This window comes from Rhopalosiphum padi, chromosome 1 (genome assembly GCF_020882245.1).
Source record: "Rhopalosiphum padi isolate XX-2018 chromosome 1, ASM2088224v1, whole genome shotgun sequence".
Classification (NCBI taxonomy): domain Eukaryota; kingdom Metazoa; phylum Arthropoda; class Insecta; order Hemiptera; family Aphididae; genus Rhopalosiphum; species Rhopalosiphum padi.
The window spans coordinates 12372530-12396382 of NC_083597.1; the positions used below are offsets into that span (position 1 = coordinate 12372530).

The 23853-nt window shown below is 29.1% G+C and overlaps 2 protein-coding genes across 2 annotated transcripts in view; one reads left to right on the forward strand and one right to left on the reverse strand.

The window, feature by feature from the left end:
• On the forward strand, positions 1–2866 carry LOC132920866 (proteasome subunit alpha type-1). The gene is made up of 5 exons (XM_060983591.1): positions 1–199; positions 822–1072; positions 1867–2026; positions 2300–2509; positions 2572–2866. Exons 1-5 carry the CDS (start codon positions 197–199, stop codon positions 2782–2784), a joined length of 837 nt encoding a protein of 278 aa, XP_060839574.1. The 5' UTR covers positions 1–196; the 3' UTR covers positions 2785–2866.
• LOC132920835 (uncharacterized) overlaps positions 2859–23853 on the reverse strand; it is a 25761-nt gene continuing 4766 nt past the window's right edge. Inside the window, exon 2 of the mRNA XM_060983543.1 lies at positions 2859–5006. Coding sequence (XP_060839526.1) covers positions 3840–5003 — 1164 coding nt within the window. The 5' untranslated portion in view covers positions 5004–5006 and the 3' untranslated portion in view covers positions 2859–3839. The remainder of the gene's footprint in view (positions 5007–23853) is intronic.

Sequence of the window (23853 nt, forward strand, 5' to 3'; positions counted from 1 at the left end):
GTTGGATCGAAGCAAAATAACAAGTCACTAAAAAAATATTATATTCTTTAACAGATACCGATTACAATATTCGCTAATCATTGTACTACAATTTTTTGTTTTTTCTTAACGTTTAGTACCTATTTTTATAGACAATAAACTTCATTGACCAATTTGGATATAAAGCATATTATAAAGAGAAACTAATCCAAACATAATGGTAAGTTCAATAATTCATTATTTTTATTATTATTATTTCTTTGCTGGACTTAAATAATCGAAGTTAGTGCTAAAATATTGAATGTAATATAATCATTGTTATTAAATACTGAAGTACTCATACCTTGTAATGTATATTTCAATAGAAGGTTATTTTCATTTAGGAATTTGGAATAATATGTCAGAATATATTCAATAATAATAACATAAAATAAAATCTTCACAGAAATTAATTCCAATAATAAGAATACAAATTTTTTATTTAATATGTCAATGATTTATATTATATATTATTCTGTATAATGTTTTTCATCATCATTTTTCAATCATTTCAATTGTTCACAGAATCAATATAATTTTAAGTATTACAACTTTCATACTTATTTAGTATAGATATTCTGAAAATTTAACAAATTTTTTTTTTTATTAGTTTATAGGTATAATATATTTATTTATTAAAGATAGATTATCCTTAAGTAAATATATTTATGTTTTTAAAATTAATAGGTTGCATGTTTGAGGTATATTAAAATTATTCTGATATTGTTTGTCTTGATATTCAATTTTCATTGATCTCGATTTATTTTTATTACATTTTTAATTTATTCTATTTCTTATTTCAGTTTCGTAATCAGTATGATAGTGATGTTACCGTATGGAGCCCCCAAGGCCGCTTGCATCAAGTGGAATATGCTATGGAAGCTGTAAAATTAGGTTCAGCAGTAGTTGCATTAAAGAACAAAACACACGCTGCTATTGTTGCTCTCAAGCGTGCACCAAATGAACTATCAGCTTATCAAAAAAAAATTATTCTTGTAGACGATCATATTGGATTTTCATTCTCTGGTTTATTGGCTGATGCTCGCATTCTTAGGTAAAACTTTTAAGTGGTATTTAATGCCACGTCTAGACACCCAACTATGGTTAGTAAGATAAGGAACATCTGACCATAGATGAATAAACAGTGCTTTTATTTGAACCTAACCCATGTTTTCCTTCAGTTTTCTATTTCTGTATTTTTTTTATAATTTTAATAATTTATTATTTATATAAATATACTCAAAATCAGTCAAATATTTACTTCTTATTTTGATTTCTAAAGTAATTTGGAGAAGTATTAAGAATAATGTTTGTGAATTTTTGTTATCTTATTGTCATACTTAAAATGCAGTTCAACAAAAATATCCACAAAAATTAAAAAATACTCTAAGCTTTTTAAAATATTACTTTATATAATTTAAAATAATATGTTCATGATAAAAATTTTAAGAAGAGTAGTAGTACTAAGAATGAACAGCCATGATCCACTTCATAGGTATTTATATTAACTATTAAATTGTATTAAATATATAGTCTAGTACTTTGAAGCAAAACTGCCCATTCAAATACACAGGAGTAACTAGTAATGGCTCTAGATTAAAATTTCACTTCTGGATGAAACCTATAGTCAATACCACATAAATGTCGATTAACTCCACAAACTAAGTCAAATGTGATTGAAAAAATAGTACAAAGATAACTATTTCGATTAGCTCTGAGTTTTTGATATCAGACAGCTGTTTTTCATCCTACTGACTATGGTTGTACATCTAGACAGACAATATTTTAATCTTGAAGCTTTATTGTGGTAACTTAAAATGTAATAAATTTATTTTTATTTGTTTGTAGCAAGTATATGAGATCAGAATGTTCTTCACATAAATTTGCACATGGAGATGATCTTCCTGTAAATAGATTAATGATCAAAGTTAGTAACAGAATGCAATTGTGCACACAACGGTATGATAAACGCCCATATGGAGTTGGTTTACTTGTAGCTGGTTATGATGTGAGTACTTATTAGTTATTATATTATAAAATTTAATTATATGGCTTAGTGTAAGAAGGATCATGTCAATCTTAATTATTATTTTTATTATTGAGTGTTATTTTAAAAGCTTTAATATTTCATTCCATGATATCAGTCATTACAAACTAAAATCCAAATTGCTACGTATGTAAACAGTAGCTAAAATTATATAATTATAATGATTGTTTTTACCCCAAGCCACTGTGTGATCCACAAAGTTAATAGCTTAAAAATTGAATTATGTTATAATAGGATAATGGTCCTCATATTTACCAAACATGTCCTTCTGCAAACTATACAAATTGTAAAGCTATGGCTATAGGCTCACGATCACAGAGTGCTCGTACATACCTCGAAAGAAATTTAGAAGCATTTAAGGAAGCAAGTTTGGAGGAATTGTTGAAACATGGTATGAGAGCTTTGAGAGATACTCTGCCCAATGATGTCAATTTAACTTCAAAGGTAAATTTTATTTTATTTATAATCAGCAGGATTGTTTTAAATTTGTATCATTAATTTTATAGAATGTTTCAATTGCTGTTGTGGGCAAAGGTCATTTATTTGAGATTTATGACGAGGAAAAAACTCAAGAAAAATTATCATTAATTGAGGGTGAGGAAAGAAGAGCTCCAGCTCCAACAACTGATTCATCAAGTGGTGGATCTCAGCCACCACAAGACGGACCTGGTGCCCCTCCAAGCGATTCTGTGCCAGCAGTTGCAATGGAAACAGAATAATTATAATAAAATTTAAGCTAAGAATATTCATTTTTTTTTACTAATATGTCTCAATTGATTAAAGAAAACATTGGTTATGAGATTTTTACTTTATTTATTTTAAAAACAAAATTATAAATTACTTAACAGTAATGTTATGCTTTGGTATACATGTGTTCATAATTATTTACAGATTTTTTTCACATTATATTTAATAGTAAACTTGGTTGTTGAAGATTAGTATCTAGCACTCCTCTTCATTAACTTGGCAGTAATTTTAATTTGATAACTATTATTCTTAATATTGTAAGGTGCAAACTTATAAACTATATATTATTATTTTATTTATTAACATACAGAATAGTATTAGGTGAACAAATAGTATTGCTTCTATATAATAAAATTATCTTTATTATTGCAAGTATATCAATACTTAAATATTTCCATCAGATTGAATATTTTTATGACTTATACTTTTAGTCTTTAGAATTTAGATGATTTATATTTTAGCAATTATGTTTATAATTATAATATGCCAAAGGAAAAAAAACACCTCGATGAATGGTTTAATTATTTTTTTACATTTGTCTGCTAATTCATATTTATTTTATTATTTACGTTTTTGCCCAATTCAAAAATATAATATTGTGAGTGTATTATCTGCCCAGTGCAAAGCGCTAACATTTTAAAACTAGCTCTATAATAATATGTTTGGTGCGATTGTTAACTATTAGGAAATCACAATACCAATTCATATTTTGCTTATAAATGTGTAATCCATACATTAATCATAACATAAATTCCGTCAACAATAATAATTTCTTTTTAAAAATACACTTCGTCGTATATACATAATCGTTCAAATGTAATACATAGGACATTATAATATTTTAATAACGATAAAATTTATTGAAATGTACATAAAAAGTAATAATAACATATAGGTAGTCGAATAACATAGACTGTTTTGCAATGTACAAGGTAAACAAAACAAAAAAAAGAATTCAACAATAGGGGATTTTCACGCCCTATTGTAGAAGTATACAGCACAGCAGCACCGGATGTAATCATCCGGTCTAGACCAACGTGTCTAACACCCTAGTCGCGTGATGGTGGTTTTCGACCTGGTTCTGCGGATTGTGGTGGTGCCGGCCTTGCAGGAGTTCGATGGATCCCATCAGGTACTCGTTCTCGCTATCCACGATGGCCGCCTCGTACTGCAACTGTTCGATGTAGCTCAGCCTGGTGCGCAGTTCGGTGTCTGTATCGCGTATCAGCAGAGCGTTTTCGCGATACATCCGTTCGGTGTCGACCAGTTCGGTTTCGACCCGTTTCAGTTCGTCCAGCAGTTGCTCCTGGTCCCTACATCGTTCCACGTTCACGTACAACCGGATAAGACGTTCCTCGTATTCGTATAATTTCTTGTTGATCTTGACGATCCTCTCCAGGTAGGCGATGGCTTCTTGCGTCGACGACGGCGGCGGAGTTCCGGAGTCTGCGATTTCACCGACGACTCCTCCTTTCCCTCTAACATCACAACCGCCATCGTCGTCGTTTTCGTCATCGCGGTCGTCGTTCTCCACGCTGGCACCTTCTGTGATGCCGCTGTCCTTTTCCTCCTTGTCATCGCCGCATCCGCTGCCGCCCAGGTACGCTTCCAACAGATAATTCGATCCCAACGCGTCCGCCCGGTTTCTGTGCGTTTCCGTCTCGATCTTCTCGATCTTCTTGTCGCGGTCCTGCAACTTTTTCAGCTGCGCTCGGATCGTGTCGCTCTGCTCCAGTATGAGTTTCAGTAGCTCCTCGGCTGCCTGCGTGTTGCTCAGTCGCTTCGGGTGTACCGTCCGCGAGGCGTACTTGACCACCACTTCCCGTCGGCGCTTCCTGTGAGCGCCGCGGTAACCGCTCATCTCGGACGTTATGTCGTCGTCATCGCCGACGCCGCCGCTGGTGACGCTGTCGACGATGTGACCGTTGCGGTGTTGTTGCTGGTAGCCATTTCCGCTCACTTTTCGCAAGCACAGCTTTTGGTCCGGCCGCAAGCTCTGCCAGATCTTCAGCACTCTGACGCCGGGATCCGCCACCATGGTGGCTGTGTGCGCGCCGTCTACGGCCACAGCGTAGTCACTGCCGCGACCCGTCAACGTGGTCGCCACGTCGGCGCACGTGGTACGCCTGTCCGCGTCGTTGATCCAGAGTTTTTTGTCGTATAGCCATATGGGAATTCTGTCGGTCGTCATCTCCTACGAAAAAAAACCATTTAAAGTTAATACGCGTTTTTTAATTTCATATTATTATATTATTATGTATTTCAACAATGCAACATAATGAAGTATGAACACTATGATACAATATAGCAGGGATGAGCAACTGAAAGTTATTAGAGGGCCGATTTTTAGAAAATTAAAATTTAGTATAGGCCAGAGTATCGAGCTAAAAAAAAGTCATTCAAAATATGCATTTTAATTTAGCATAGACGTAGAATAGAGTATAGACGATTGATTTTGAAGTTGTATGATGTAATTTGAAAATGTAGCGTGGGCCGCCAGTTGCCCTGCACCCCTGCAATATAGTATATACATTATGAGTTTATGACCATTATGTGCATCTATAATGCAGTGGCTCTCATTTTTTTTAGGACCACGACCCAAATTTTCCCCTTAAATCTATCGCGACCTACACTATATAGTTTTACTTTTACAAGATCAATCGTAAGTAGTTCTAAAAAAGTTTGTTTATTACTTTAATTATTAGTTATTAGTTTGTTACTTTATAGTGTAAAATATATACTATAAAGTCCAGAGGTTTATAATTAATAATATAAATTTACAAATGTACATATAAGTATCTTAGAATCTATATAATTAAAAAAATGTTCAAGACCCACCGAAAATTGTCTTGCAAGTTTGCAACCTATACAGTTAGAGAGACGCTGCCACGCTGGTATAATAAATGATGCGATTGTGTGTTTAAACCCAAAGACGTGCTTTCATATAACATTTTTTGGATTGGTTAATTTTTGCTTACTTAATTAAATAAAAACAATCGATTTCATCGAGATATGTTAGATATTTTCTAAAACATTATTAATAATATTGAAAGCGGCCTATGGGTTGCATAAAACCTCAATGTAATCAAAAGTTGTTGCTATTCTGATTCACGCGGCGAAGAATGATAGTTATTATCATATCATATTCATATAATATTATAGGTAGGTATATCATTATTAAAGTCTCTGCGCGCAGTACGAATTGAAAGTATGTATGCACCTATTGCACCTACCTACATACCTATAAAAATTGTATTACGCAATAGATTTTCGGTTTTGCAGAAGTGAATTTCCGACATTTTGTTATACCTACACGCCACATAGTGATTAAGCTCAGCTAGGTAACGCATAAATTTACTTAAAAATCACTTAGTGATAAAAAAAAATCCTTGTAAATATACTTAGTTATTCGACAAAATTCTGCATGTTACTGTATAGTTGGGTAGTAATATACCTTTTGCATTACACGCAAATGCGAATTATTTACAAACCTGTTCTCTTGGTAGACACCTAATTTTCAATCTGTTGACTGCCTAATTTGGTATTAAGAGGACGTCTCGCCGGCATTTATTGTCTCTGTCTTACAAATGCGTAATACATTATTATCATACCTATGGCAGCAAATTTACGCTCACACAGTATAGTTGACGTTTAGTTTTGTTAATTATAAATTATAATGTTAAAGGCTGTAGAGCATGGGTCACCAAATTGATCTATTGGCTACTATTCTACCTATAAAGGTAACAACGTATATTTTAATATCGAAACAAATATTACAAGTATGTAGAATATTAAAATTAAAAAGTATTGATAACTTTCAAAAATTAAAATTTTGAAAATAAACTCCGACGGAAAAATAAGCAATGACTGTTTAATTCTTGACTTTTATTCGGTTGCGGAGCAGGAAGGTATCATTGCAATGTCCCCGGATTATAATTTTAAATTTCAATGGCAAACTTATATTACCTAATTATTTTGTTTCTGGTTAAATTTGACATAGAAAACGATGAAAGCAATAAACTTATACCGTTAGTAATGTATAAGTATTAAGGAATTTTCAATATAAAATTCAAATCAATGAACGTGCTACAAAACTACAATAAGTGTCGCACATATTCCTATTTATTTTTGAACTGTGTTTCGACATTAATGACGAAAAGAAAAATCGAGAATTAATGTTAAGCGTGTACACAAGTTATTTTATATTGTTTATTAATTGTTATAACGACGGCCTCGGACACTTTTTTTGCGAAATTTTCTTATTTTCAACAAAATGGTCTATGTAGCTACCTATAGGATGTATATTATTATAGAATATTGTGTTCTGGACAAATTTAAAAACACATTTTAACACTAATATCTGTGTTGTTGAGATAATACGTAATTTAATGTCCTACACTAAAAACGTGAAAATATAAGTATGTAGAAACGTGACTTTATATTGTATAGCAGTACATAAGCTGCAAGGCACTTCAATTTCATTTCGTATAGGTAATTATTTTTGCTTTTTTTCAAAAATATTTTGATTGCACGGTGGAAAGTCTGATCGATTTCACGATTTTGAATTATGACGATTCTTTAAGACTTTAATTTTTGTATTCCTATCAGAATATTAATGTTTTCCTTTGTCGTCGTCGTCATCATTATTTATTGTCGGCGCAACAGATAGCAATGGCAGTACTGCAGCGGCAGTGAAAGCCAAACGCTTTAAAACGGACCGACGCGGCGTGGACAATAATAATAACATTTATTATTATATATTATTAGGACGACCACTGCGGGGTAAAAACGTGTTGGGATGTGAACACCTACTTACCTACCTATCTACGAGTTTTTTTTCAAGATTTAAAAAGATAATTTTTGGTTTTCGAATTAGATTCTTCTATGCGCCATGCGCATCTAGATTTTTTTCTTTTTCTATTAATCCAAATGTACGCAGAGGCAGCGAGGCGCGTCATATAATATCCACAAATATTTCGTTAAAAAGTTTTTTGTTTTTTCACAGGAAACCACGTACCTCTCTATTCATCTGCATTATTATAACCATCTATCACTTGAACCTTCAATGTGTGTGTTTGTGTTTGTGTTTGGTTTTCCGGCGGATTTGACGTGAACAAAAAACTTTTGTTACATTGATTTCTCTTGCACTATTACAATATTTATAAGTATCTAATATATATATATACTTTATTTATTTCGGTTTGTATTCGCACAACGTACCTATCAGGTTCCTATAATACAGTTACAGTACCTATATTACACTGGTGTACTACACTCACTAATGGACTTTCTACTACTACTAATAATAATAAAAATGGAAATAAAAATTAATCGGACGATTGTACTGTATGAAGTATTAATGAAGTAATAATTAGCGGTGTGATATCGTGGATACAGAAAAGTAATTTATTTTGATTTTCTGTTATTTGCTCCCGAAAGGTGTTTTCTCTTGAGTGAAACAATAGTTTCCGAACCTAAACCGGATGTTATCACGTATCCATTATTATTTTGTGTATACCTACTATATAACTATAACATAATATGTAAACAGAAAATAAATTATACCTACCTATATAACTATATAATATAGCTAGTTTATACTACATTTATAATAAATATCATAGATATATGGTAAATTGGTAAACGTCTTAATTCTTAAAACACTGTTGTCATTTTGGACAAACAACAGTTAAATATATAATATTAGTTATATAGTTATATAATGTTATTTTATAGATACGAGCGCCAATGTACACGTAATGTTATGAAATTGATCGTTGTGCGCGTGAAAATGTGAAATATACTAGGAATGGCAAACAATCAAATAAGTATATTTATAATTTATACCAGCCGACAGCCATCAGTCTCAGTTACGACTATGATAAGTATTAACCAAGTGTAAGTCGAAAAACCGCATCCTGTCTATTATTTAATGCACGTTACGGTGCAAGACGAATTATTATTAATAAATAATAATTATCATCGCGTAAAATTGCCTATATGACTATATATATTTACATATAATTGTTTCGCTGTGAGATGATAATCATTCGATTGTGCACCCGAATGCAGTTATTGTTTTCTGCGGTGTCTAAAATTATATTCTTATAATATTTATGTGTTAAGTTTATAGCGTGTACAGTGTACACTACCCATATATATATATATATATATATATATATATATATATATATATTATAATAACACCACATTGTATTGTGTGGTCCGTATAGTGGTGCACTGGTGTCTATATTATATGTTTTATACGCGCCACGATTTATAGAAGTCATAATAATATAATAGGACGAAACGTCGTGCGTATTTCTCATAGTGCAGTGTAGGTAGGTACATGTTATTATTATTATTATTATTATTATTATATTGGTCCATTATTATAATATATACATACAGACATATATTATATATACATAATATAATAATCTATCCCTGGCCATCCATTGTTGTTTTCGTGAGTACGATAATTATTATATATATATATATATATATACACACGTTATGCGTATTATAGCACATATATTATATTATTCTTGATTATATTCACGAATACGACATAATAATATTGTTATAAACTTATAAATATACTGCTGCAGCCGAGAGTAGTGTTTCACTGCGATGCTTGTGGCTTGTCCACTGACGATTACTTTTTATCTATTTGATATTTTTTAAATTTAATTTTAGGAAAATAACTGCTCATCTATCAATTTATATAATTATTATATATTAATATTATTATTTTTACGGTCGGATTACTAATTTCCATTTTATGTTCAAATGTATAGTAATATAATATATTAAATCATATTTTTATACGTTTTAAAATTTAGACGGGAATGACACAGTGAAACTTCCGTTAATGGATACTTCCGAATAGCAGACAAAATTGCAGTTACCGAGAGTGATATTTAGAGGTTTCACTATGATAAATTTCCGATTAAACTGTGGTGAACGATGACAAACACGATGTAACTGCACTCTATATGCAAGTATGAAATATTATTACTTCCTATATATATATATAAATGAATAAATGATTTTTATTAAAATAATGAAGTTTAAGTGTATAACCGTACGTCCTTTATCTATATACATATATCCGATGGTGGAGGAAGTACGTGTTTTTATTATTTTTTTTTTAAATCATTCGGTTTTTTTTTTTAGTTTAACTGGATAGTTTTTTGAAAATCAGTTGCCGTATATAAAATATATAATATTATATAACTTCGCGTGCAATCGAAATCGCAATAATTTTTAAACCGTATTTACGTGCGCGTCCAACGCTTCAGTGTTTTTAGCGCTGTATTCTGGCTGCTACTTATACACACCATAATAATATATTATATAGTTATATATTATAATAATAAATGTGTATAACGTGATATTATATTATATTATTATCATCATCGTCACTTTAATATTATTTTGTTATACTTACACTACTCTATCTAAATGGTCGCCAGAAGTAATTTTTTTTCTATAATATAATATATAATAATATTAAATTATATAATATATAGTGTCTTTTGTGAACTTCAAAGCGGTCGTTTAAAATGTAATTTCTAGTTCGTTGTCTATAATAAAATAATAACAATACGTTCATTATACCATTATACTGCTCGTGTATATAAAAATAATAATATATTTACTTTAAACCTATTAATATATAACGATTATCGAGTAGTTGTTTTAGATGAATCTACTACTAGCAAATAGCTACAAAGGAACGATAACAACGACTGCATTTTGTTTACATTTTATTACGTACAAAATATTATGTAGGTACTATATTATGTAAACGGATACCGGCATATATAGCCATATAGGTATTATATTTAATAATTAATATTGCAGAATAATCAACATTTTGAGTTAGAATAACTTATGACTTAAACATTTTGGTGGAAACTGCATTCAATTATAACGTCGATACCTCCTATAATCTATACAGGTTTTTTAAAGTAAAATCCGGATAATCCGATTTATATATATACTTACGTATATTAAGTACCTATAATAGTATAATCTGCGTATACTATAATAACTATGTAAATATTATTGTAAAGTATACGAATAACGAGTTTAATTTACGTTTTACAAAAACAAAAGTATAGGTAGGTATATATAGTATATAATATTATTTAACTGTGACTCGCCGTGTTTATATTATATTTATATAGGTACTTATCAACTATGTATACTCGACTACATTATACATTGTATCTAACCTACTACCTACTTTACTGCCGCGAAATTATCTATGGTTTATTCCGTCTACTATACCACGAAACTTACTTATAAGTTATTAGTTATTACTATATATTTGAATAATTAATTTAAGTAAATAATTCAACTTTTAAAATATTAATATAAATTATAGCCACCTTACACATTTTCCATTTTAGAATTTGAAGTCGATATGCAAAATATATACAAAAATTAAATTTGTATTAAAAAAAAATATTTTGAGCTTTAGTGAACCCGCATAAACTACTTACAACATTGTAATAAACGTGGCTCTATAATTCCGTTCAGCATAATGTTTCAAAAATATCAATTTTAAACAAGTATAACTGACGGGGATAAAGGGTAAACTTACTCTACTGACGTCTCAGCTTTGTATAATACTATATAATTATATACATATTATATTATATTATTTTATACACGGGTCTTTCATTGATTAATTGCTTAAAGTTAAGATGAGCTGTCGAATCACATTAGAGTATAGCCCTTTCGTATGCAATATAAATTATTATGCATATCTAGTTGGCGTTTAAAATGTTCACAATCTTCGCTGAAAAAAATTTATCAAAGTCGATAGAAGAGTGTTTGAGATACACGCATTTTTGTATAATATATAAACCACACAATATTTATATTTTATTTACCTATACTAATGTTATACTTAAATGTATATACCGATATCATAAATAATAATGCGGGCATTGTGCAATATCTTCGTTATAAAATTTCGAAATTATCAACATTGATTAGTCGTCGACTTCAAAAAGTAATCATCCACGGTGGTTGGTTTTCGAAAAATGCGTATATTAATATAAATTTGCGCATACCTAGGCGTGGTAGTAATACTATATTTGTATACAATGATAATAATATGTAAAGACGTTTAATATCAAAATGACTAACATTCTGTATTTATAATGTGTTTTTACTTTATAATCGTCTTATAATTTACAGCAATATGGTATAGAATAATATTTACCCATTTATGCATGATTACTAGGCATCATAATAATATAGTAAAATGCCAGGAAGTTGTTTTATACAGAATATAAACAGAACGAAGTATAAGTTTCCAAATGAACATAGTCATATTATGGTCACATGGCGTATGAAAAATGTAGAAAACCTTTGAAAATTGTATCGGCTGATGCAGTCTATAGATTCTTAACGTATCGTAGAAAATGATTGTTGTTCTCGACGAGGCCAATAAGGGAAGTGCTTTTAGATTACCACGGCGGAAAGTTAAAGTAAAATCCAAATAAAAATAGACAAACAGTTATAAATGTTATAGTACACATCTACTGTTGAATTATTTTAGCGCTTCTTCCTTGTTCGTATTGTTATACTGTTTGCAAACATCCGTGTTGTTAATATTGACACTGAGGTTCCTTGCTCCAATTATTATTTAAGATTCGTCATAAAAAATTAAAAAACGTATTTTTATTTTCTTGGACATAATATGTATTGTCACGGCCAGTAGGTAGTCAGTTATTAATGTATTAATAATTAACGGTATACATATGCATAGCAGCCTTTTTAATTGCATTATAAAAAAAACCTTGAATTTAGTAACCTGTACACTACACTGCAATACTTGTAGTATAGAAAACCTTAATTTTCATATTATACTCGCATAGGAGGTACGAATCACAGGTGTTATGCGAACCGTGATAATTATTTTCTAGCAATACACCGTTCCTTATGGTTAAAAAAACGCACATCATACTTTATTATACGAAATATTCAAATTTATAAATATTATGTTCTAAAATGCTTTAATCTACGTAAACCTATATATACTATAGGAAACGTTGTGTATTATAATTTACAATAGTAGGTTTACTCAACTAACCACGTGTCATAGATTATTTTCCTGCTACACATTTAATTTTTTATTTATTTTCGTAATGAATTAAATTTTTCATTGAATCAAAATAATTGATCAAATCAAATATAAGGTCTGAATATGGAAAAAATTATATGTTACCAACGACTTTTCGGCATATTAAAAATTTGAATTCTATATTTATTTATTAAAGAACTGAGAAGTATTACTAACTATTTCAACTGGATGACTATATTACGGTTCAAATCGAGATTTTAAAAATACATGAAATAATTAATTAATCCTAAATATATATACATTTTTAGAAAATTTAATTTTTTTATACTCTTTCTGTACGCACCTGAGTCAGATAATTTATTATTATTTTTTTTAAGGCAATGCAATTTCTTTCACAGATTTTTCACAGATTTTTTTTTAAACAATTTTTTTACAAGAATTATACGTATAGTTTTATTTATAAAATTATCAACAAGTTATAATAAGTTGAAATTTACAAATAATTTATTTTTAACTATGATTATATTTTATCCTTGTTAAATCAGAAAAGTTGATAAAAAAAAATGTTTTGCTATATTTAAGAACAAATTTAAATTGCCATACACGTACTGAAAGAGCTAAACATTTGAAATTTTCTTAAAATGTGTATTTTGATACTCCTTTTCACTTTCTTTCAACTTAATTTTAATCTAAGGCCATCCAGCTGAACTATTTTGTGGTATTAACTTCTTACCTAGTTATAATACTGTTGTATATACTATACAATAAAAACACCTAAAAAAAATTGCTTATAGAATCAAAGTTTTAGTATGCCAATAAAAAATTAATAATAATAAATGTTTAAATCTAATAATATACTGTAGGTACCTATATAATGGCTGTTTGCAATGTCAGATTTGAAGGTTGCCTAGGTTAAATACCTAGTGGTATATAATTTTAAATTAATATCTGTTATGTTTTTATTAGATTTACTGACGTGATTAAAACGTGCAGCGAGTATAATACTCGTATATACGAGTAGTAATATTAGTAATTATATTTGTATTGACATTTCGTTTTTTAAATATTTCACAAAAGAAAAAGGTAATCTACAGAAGAAGAAAAAAAATAATACGTACACTTTTATTAAGTCATCACATTACACGCAATACCAGAATAATATAAATATCGTACCTACATAATACTACGCGTCGCCAAGCTCTGCCGAGAGACCGGCAAATTGTATAATAATAATTCGTAATAATAATAATTTGTCCGATTGAGACGCCGTCGCCGCCGTCGTCGTTTTCACGAGATGAATGTGTAGCAGACGATTCGTTATTACACGGACAAATGAGCCGTACTAAAAGCTATTGTCGTTTTCAATGTCATTTCTCGCATGCATAGTGTCTCTTACGTATAATAACATAATATACAATTGGTGTGTGTGTGTGTGTCTGCGCGAGAGAGTGCGTTCAAGCCTGTGTGTGTGTGTCTCAGTGTCTCTATAGAAAGCCACCACAGCCCGAGTATTATTATTATTATTATCATTGTTGTAGGCAGGTACATTATTATATATTACGGGCACGCTGCTAAGCAAGACTCGAACGCGTTTTTACTTTTTTTTTGTGGCGCGTCGACAGGCCGTTTGAAAGGAGCCAATTTCCACGGCTCGTTATATCGGACAATTGACGATGGTCGTGGTGCCCAAACTGCACCCTATTCAAGGAGGTGTACAAAAAAAAAAAAAATTTAATAAAAATAGGACATATAATATACACTCTTACGCATATACGACATATTGTTATATATACGCTGCAGATCGCGGGAAGACACGTCAAGCTATATGTATGTTATATTTATAACCCTTTAGTTATGGGGATCGTTCGAATTACGAGATGTATTATAATATTATATATATATACTCGGGCACTCGACTGTTCCACAGTACATAACTAATGGTTTGTATATGATAAGTATAATAATAATATTACCATCCAGTGCGCAACATGTATAAGAGTAAGCGCTACGGTGCGACGTGTTACCTCCGTATCCCACGGCGGAGACATGCGTGCAACAGTTTTTCCGGCTATTTTTGTGTTCCGGCTGTTGTTTTTAGGTACACGAAATATTATTATCGCCGTTGATGACACGCACTATTAATTGAAAAATATCGATGGTTAAGCGCACGCTAGTGACGCGCGTCAAGCGCGATTTTATTTTATTACATTTAGTTCGAAAAAAGTCGAATTTAAATAGTTTTGAATATTTACATTTTTAGTTAAAAGTTAGTTTTAAAGACTATTTTATGGGTAATAATAATAAATATTATAATGATTACTTTTCCTGAAGTGATGTTTAGCGTACGATATCCATAACTCGTATTTCCAATTTAAAACCAATACTACGATTGAATTTATTATTTTTACAAAACAACATGTTAACTATTTTCTAATAAATTGTTTCAGATTGACAGACGACAGCACTCGCAGCAGTATAAATATAAACTTAATATGAATTGACATAGGTATAAACTATAATATTTTTATTATTTTATTAGATATATGTATTTTTTAAATTTTTTGTATAGCGTCTTGTCCTCGATATAAAACATGCGCAATACACATAATTAAACATTTTCCTAATAATTTCGTTTCTACCATATTTATAATTTTAATATAGTTTAGATAATATTATATAATTATAACATAAAAATATTACCTTGGCCCAAATTTTGCTAAAAAATTACGTTAATGATTCTTCTTTGATCCTGAGATTCTTTGTTATTGCTTTTTTTTCTATACTAATGACTGTAACAAACGATGACCTATCGCGAGATTCGCATTCTCATTAAAAAAAAAAAAGAAAAAGTGTACCTAGAAAATAAAATAACGATATTATCAATACGTATACCTACGTAGGTAATATGTTATTTTAAATAACGAAATAAGATAATAAAATTAAGAATTTTGATATAAGTTTATTTTATTTACGGTTATGACTAGATGAACTTAATTAATAATTAAATTCATAATTTTTTAGGGGTGCAAGGAAGACAATTTCATTAAATTCAAGATATAGGTACAACGGGAGCAAAAAAGTAACGTTGGACAATTTTCAAAATATAATCCAACGTTTTACATTTGATTTTTTTGAAATAGTCACAATATAATTATTGTTTTAGTAGGTACCTAATGAATTCATTGTTAATACTATATTTGATGCTCGATTAATTTTGTTTTTATTGGCTATTGGATAGGTACCATAGGTTTATGTTAAATATATTCATAATTATTCGTAATATTGAAAACTTAATCTTAAAAAAGTATTACCACTATAAGTATTATACCAATATTATTCTTATCAAGTTGGAGAACACATTTAATATGAGAGAAATTCGTAGCATTAAAAATTGTTGTTTTTGTATGAATACAATTTGTACGTATATCCAGTCATAATATTATTCCGTTCCAATTATTTTACTTGTTTAATAGTTTCTAAATTGTTTATTTTAAAATTTGTGGTTGTTTTTTTTATCTATGGAAAATTACTTGGGATAAGTCATGTGACAATTAATTTGATTATGTTTATGTTTATTATGAATTATTGAACATTTATTTAACTATCATTAATTTTCATACTGTTTTGCGTACAATTCGGTTATTTGATTACTATACATTTGCTATTTTACGTTTTAGGTACCTACTTGCAAATAATCTATCCATCTAAATTAAATTATAATATCACGAAGATTAATGAATCTTAAGCAGTAATATGATGTTTTATAAGAGACACTTGATTGTAGTGTGTATGTCTATAACACTAACACTAATTCTGACTATAATACTACCTTAGATCATACACAGACATACAGTATATGATCCAAGAATATAACACATTTCAAACTACATTTTAGATTACTTAAAGTATATTTTATATCATATGTCAGTTTTGTCGTGCATTCTAAAAATATGTGCAAGTCATTATTTATAAATTATTACCAGTATTGATTGACTTCGGATCGTGTGATCTAAACACGAAAGCCTGTGACGGATAATATTTATAATATCAGGATTGAGTTCGCGATAAAATATAAACATTGGTAGGTACACGAAGAATCATAGGTACTATATTTCTTGCCCTAAATAATAAATTATACATAATATATTTCATCATTATATAATATTATCGATAATTACGATGCATCATTTTAGCACTTATGTGGTATAGACATGAGTTCAAAGTTAGTATCATCTTTAATATCGATTTTGAATAACAAAAATATAAATATGGTATAACGTGAGTAGGATAAATATAGTTCTGTATAATAGTACATAGTATAATAACTATTATTATTACGTACTGTCTTCTGAACTGATATTACCGATGTTGTGATATATATTGATGAATTATCTCATTTTTTTTCTTGTGTATCCATGATCGATACCAGTAAGGGAAAGCGTAGAATGAATAATGACGTAAATTGGCGATATTCTCAGGGGGGCTTCAGTGCAGAACGTTGGTTGAGGTTGCAGGTGACATGTACGATCGCCTAGGGTTAGCTTATTTTTACCGTGATATATATATATATATTCAAGTATTTAGGTATCTACTAGGAAAATTTTAAATAAAGATACTGCGATCAGTAATACAAAATTCACATAAACGTGTCTATAATGGTAATAGAGAGGGCGTTATAAAGCCACGGCAGCACAGCATTTATCTTATGATATTTTTGTAAGTAGATATAGTGAAAATATTCAGGAAAACTAAGAAACGTATTAAGTATATTTTTTCTGTCTGTAGTCACCTCTAGGAGGGCAGCAAAAATGCTTCGTTTAGGAATTAAAGGTAGTTTTTGGTAGAAATTTGGATCTAGTTGGTACTTTAAGAGAATAAAAAGTTAAAAATTAACAGTACTTAAAAAAAAAAAAAAATAACACCTTTTAAAGAAAAAAAGAAAATTTTTACGCAATATCAATAATCGACATAATCGCATTTGCTTTGTTTTATTGTTACTCAAAAACAAATAAACGTAGGTACCTAGGCATTTGAAGTAGACAAGTAGTATACCGCTTAACGAATGTCCTGCTGTGGTGATTCAAACTTAGAATTTACAACTATAATTTTTAAGCATATGATTATAGTTAATTTAAACACGTTTGTATCGACACAGGATGCTCCTTAAATGGTATAAATAAATTTTATGTTTTTAAAAATATGATCCTTATTCCTTAAGTATATTAATAAAAAGTATAATTTGAATAAATATGTTATTCAAGGATAAAAGGGGATGAGCAATGGGTATGCTTAGAAATACTGTACATATGCGTAAACTTAAATTTATTCATTGTATACAAGTTTAGTTTTGTGTTTGACGGCAACCGTCGTATGATAATAATCTAGTTCACGTCGCAATCGCCAACATCTGTAAAGTGACTGTACACGATGTTTTCACACGGGGCACAAGAAAAACGACACACGCTCAGCGTGCAGAAGTTCTTTAATTGGCGACAATTTTCAACGCGGTGCCAAGTTTTTGGGACTTTCTGAATAGATATAAGTACCACACACAATAAAATACATGGCTGGTTAACGTTTCTCGCGACCACCGCAATGGGAATGGTGACGCCGATGTGAACATTTCCAAACTAGTGTTGATTTTATTTTCAACAAAATACACCTATCCAACGAAATATTAAGGTGATAATATTTTATGTACCTACAAACATCAATACAAGCATTACACCATGAAATATATTTATTTTAATTTTTCTGCAGTCGGTGTACCAATTATATAATATGCAACTTTCTTGTAATTATTAATTATAAAATAATCAATAACGTTATAATTATTATCATAAATATGTATGTATATTTCGAGACAATTAATTTAAATCAATTAATTTGTATATATTTAATATGACAATATATAGTCTATACGCCTAGGACAGACATGGTTAGAAATTGCTTTCGATACAAATGCATGTTGCAGAGGGTAAAGCATTATGTTTCATAATCAGTCTTCCGTAAACAGCTGAGTCAATACTCGAATATATAAAATGATATTAATATACCAAGTCAAATAATATTTATTGTTTAATTTTTTTATTCTTGAAAAACATTTTTCTTATGAAAATTAAATTCAACAAATTTTCAAATACATATATTGTTCTTTGCTTATTAAAAAGTAAACTGCGGATTAATATGTGTTGCATTCTATACTGGGAAGACGATAATTTATGTAAAGCTATATAATATGTATTATATGGTACCATCAAATTGGATTTTATTCACATTGTTATTGCCGTACATATTATATTGAATATTTGAATATATAATTACTTCAGAAGCTTATAAATAGTGGCGCCGAGCCGACCGACAAATTTTAGTGTTTCTGTATGTATATAAAATTATAGTACCTATACATAGTGCATATGTATATGTATTTGGCGGGTATGTATAATAGCTGGTACTTACTCGAACCGTAACACGTGCACTTAAAATGTGTTAATATGATATAGGTATTATGCGGTTTTAACTATTTTAAGATATATAGTAACTGTTGTGGAGCGACTGTTCGATTTTTTTTTTTTTATAATGAGTATTATAATATTATAAAGGTGTTATTGCTTATTTATAACCCATCAGTGGAATGATATAGCAGGTAGGTATGTCAATTTGGTCACGTAATTTGGCGATTTAGAGATTTGTGTTACGGTCACTGCTGCAACTGGAGATTTCCTATGCTACAATACATGTATATACTCGTATATATATACATATATATATACACGCTGCTAACTGTATAGGTTTTTTACTACGAGCGCGCATACATTAAAAAGAAAAATTTTATATTTTTAAAAAACAGTCTCATGCTTAATATCTATTCGAATTAAAAAAAAAAACCCCTAGTTAAAGACCCAGTTAATATTTAAATATTTAAGCCATAATGGTTTTTGGTTTTAAAATACAATTTTAACAAAATAATATTAGTGTTTACATAAAAGTGTGATATAATAAAAAATGTTCACGTCTTTAGATTACCTAATGAATGACGATGGACGATGGTCGTGCCCGTAGGTGATTGATAAATGGATAGGTATATTTGACATTAGCCGCCACTTCTAAATGCTTATAAAATTTGTCAACCGATGGAATGGTACCTTTGACCTCAAAAAAATAATCAAATACTTAAATAATTTAAACTAAATCATAATGTCATCAAATTTGTATTCAAGAATCGTTATAGTCTTCATAAGATTAAAATATAATTAAGATCAAAATATAATTTAAAAATACCGAAAAAATTTAATTTATATAGTAATTAAATAAAAAAATAATGTAATGCATAACTTGATAAAAATGTATTAATGTTAAAAAAAGAAATTTTCAATAATTTTTTTTTAATGATTAAATGTAAAATAAATTGTCATGTCTATGAGGAACTAGGAAATTGTATATTGAATAAAATAAAGTAACAGTAAATTATAAAATAAACAATTTAGAATATATCAAAATTTGGTAAATTAATTTAAATGGAATAATATGATTAAACAAACTGTCTTCATGCAAAAATAATATTTTTTAACGCAATTAAATCTATATCTCGTGTTAATGTGTAATCCTAACTTTAGAACAATGTCAGGTATAATTCTTTATTGAGATTAAGTTTTAATCACTATGAATAATATTCTTATAAAATTATAACAATAACTTTTCAATTAAAAATAAGTTGGTATCAGCAGGACACTTGTTAAATAGTATAAACATCTAAATATTTTAAAATGTGATCCTTAAATTTACTTAAAAATTCCAAAAATCCAAATTTAAACAAATTAATTATTTAAGGAAAAATTATAGTGGCGATTCACTTTGTATAATACTATTTAATTATATCATAATAATATAGCATTTAGTTTTAAAGACATTTCCATTTCACAGGAGTTGGCATATTGTAATATGGTTGGAAACGAAATAATACTAGCACGCCAAATTACAATTTCACTATATAAATAATACATTTAAACTTAATAATGTTACATTATTAATGTATATTTTTACGTGTATATAATTATTGCCAGTATATTATAAGTTATTATTATTGTTGTTTTAACCATTATAACTTTAAAATAAAATGTTTACTGTAGTATGTACCTCTTAAAAGAACTTACACTACAATTATTTGATTTTAAAATAGTTTTAAATAAAAATCAACACAATAATAATTGCTTAAATTTTTAATAAATTATAGTTTACTATAGTTATAATAATGCTGTTTTATACGCATAATGAATTGACTACTAAAATATATTTAAATATTGTGTATTCATGATAATTATTTCATAAAATTAGGAATATCTAAGGGGTTTAATTATAGTTTTACGAAATTAAATTATCATAAATTATTCAATCTGATGAGTGAATAATAATTACACCTTTTACACACCTTTTATTTTCTACTTTTCATTAAATACATTACTATATAATTGTCATCACGCCCAGCAAAGTTATGATATAATTGTAAATCAACATTTTCATAATGTTTTAATTCAAAAAGAAATCTACAGTTATAATAATAGGTAGGTAAAAATAAAAATTAATGTTGTACGACGTACATTTCAGTGTAATAAGAAAATTTTGATTTTTATAGGTTCGACAAAATCGAAGATTTTTTTTCTTCTTCGACGTACTTATTTACTGTACGGTATTGTACTGCAGAAAAGTACTGCAATATGCGCTCATTTCTATCATAAAAACTTCGTCTTCAATTTTATATTTTTATGATTTGGAAAATCGGCGCCAGAGTAAAAAAATATCGAACCATACACTACTTAACTCCTGTAAACGATATACGTGTAGTACAGCACTGATCCGTGTTATACATCTAATCGTTTTGCTCGCCAACAAATATATAATACGTTGTGCGTTTTATTTGTACATAATAAGATATACATCCGGGTGTGCTGTATATATACTTGCAGTTAGAATTATATAAAAGGATGTTATATCGCCAAAGAATATATGAGTCATATTGTACATGATATTATATATTCGGTGTGTGTGGTTACTAATTCACGCCAATCTAATATTATACGCTGTATTATCAATTATCATTGTCCAATATATATATATATATTATATATTTTAAAAGAGAAATAAAAAAAAATGTAGGCAGGTGTATAATACTATTCATGTATATATTGCCGAAATTAAAAAGTTTATGATGTGACTAATTCATTTGTTTTAGGATGCGACTAACTGTTTATATAAGGTGAATATATAGTTACCGGTACCATATATATATATGTATATAATATGAAAATTACGATTCTACCGCGTTGTACATATAGGTACCTATATATATATAATATAATAACGTCCTCTTCCCGTCACATTCTCACATCGTCAACGTTATCATTGTCATCCCTACTTCTCCGTTTTGTCATTTTAATCACGTAGACAATATATTATATGTGCAATATACATCATGTGTATAATATTATATTTCACAATACCCACGGACACGGTATGTTGTTTTGAATTCCGGTGACAGCAAAACATAAGTTGAATTTTGACACTTCGCCAGCACATTTATAATATATAATAATAATGAAAAGTACCTAAATAAAAATTGGTGGCTATAAGGTGTCGGTGATATACTTTGTAGGTATAATATACCTATACGATCGTACACGGTACAATGTACATACGGTGTCGTGTTGGAACGTTTGGAATGTAAGATGTAAGCAATATATTATTGTAAATAAAACAAATTAAATATATAGCTATATCAAGTAATTCATATGTATACGTTTCACAATAGGTTCGTGTGCTAAATACAACTGGCTATGCAAAAACAAAAACAAATTGAAAAGAAGATAATCTCATTTATAGCCTGTACTGAGTGTGCTGTATAAAAAACAGTGATTAGATAGTAATAATTGCAATAGGATGTCTCCGAAGAGGTCCCAGTGTAATAATTTGACTTGATGTTTTTTAGATTTATGTTATACCTATAACCTATGTTTCGTCAAGATTCGAAAAAAATCCTAATTCTATTATTAGGTATAGGTTGAAGGTAATCAAATTTAAGTTACTGATTTGCATAATATTTGTTATACTTGATCCTGCGAATTCAAAAGTATTACAAAATATATATACTTTCAAATAATCAAATAAGTTCAACGCTTACAATGACAATTACTTAAATGTTTTATGTAAATTATTTTGTCCAAATTATGATTTTACATGATTACATATTATTGCAAATGATTTAAATCCATATTATTGAAGTTTATACTATTATTTGTCCAATGTAACATTACCCGTGGGCACACTATATTAATTATTCAACGGAGAAAATTTACTGGAAACTAATTATGTAACATCGCTATTGATTGACTGTCGAAAAACGGTTAAACTCGAATATGTAGATCACGTTATACGCATGTTTAACCGACGTAACTAGAAGAATGAAGGTTGCAATTTTCATCAATAGAGAGATGCTTTATCGAAAATATCTGGAACGCGAGAGAATCGATTTTAATCAAACCACTTCTCAGTATAATGTTTGATTTTTCGCGAAGAGGTAAATTGAGACCAATTTAACACCATTGAAATATTATATTATTCTGACAGGATAATCATTGAGCATTGTATCGTGTGTGTTGTTACAAGTTAATGGGTACGAACGAATGCATAGTATATGCCCATATAATATGAGTGTGAAATATACTAAAATGGTACATATTATTATATGGTCGTTAATGATTTTATGAATAAATGGTTTTTATTTAAAGTATATCGTTTATATAGGTATATATATCATACGTCATACATCAAAGTAATCATACATGGTCTGTTTTGTATGTGATGTGCTCGATAAAAAAATCAAATTGTTATTGTTTATGAAATGAGTCCTCGAGTATTGAAACTTGGAGTACGACGATATTAT

Excerpts from the sequence above, each read along its gene's own strand:
- LOC132920866 (XM_060983591.1), top strand. Across the intron at positions 1,073-1,866 it reads GCTGATGCTCGCATTCTTAG|CAAGTATATGAGATCAGAAT; the intron begins GTAAAACTTTTA and ends ATTTGTTTGTAG. Across the intron at positions 2,510-2,571 it reads ATGTCAATTTAACTTCAAAG|AATGTTTCAATTGCTGTTGT; the intron begins GTAAATTTTATT and ends TTAATTTTATAG.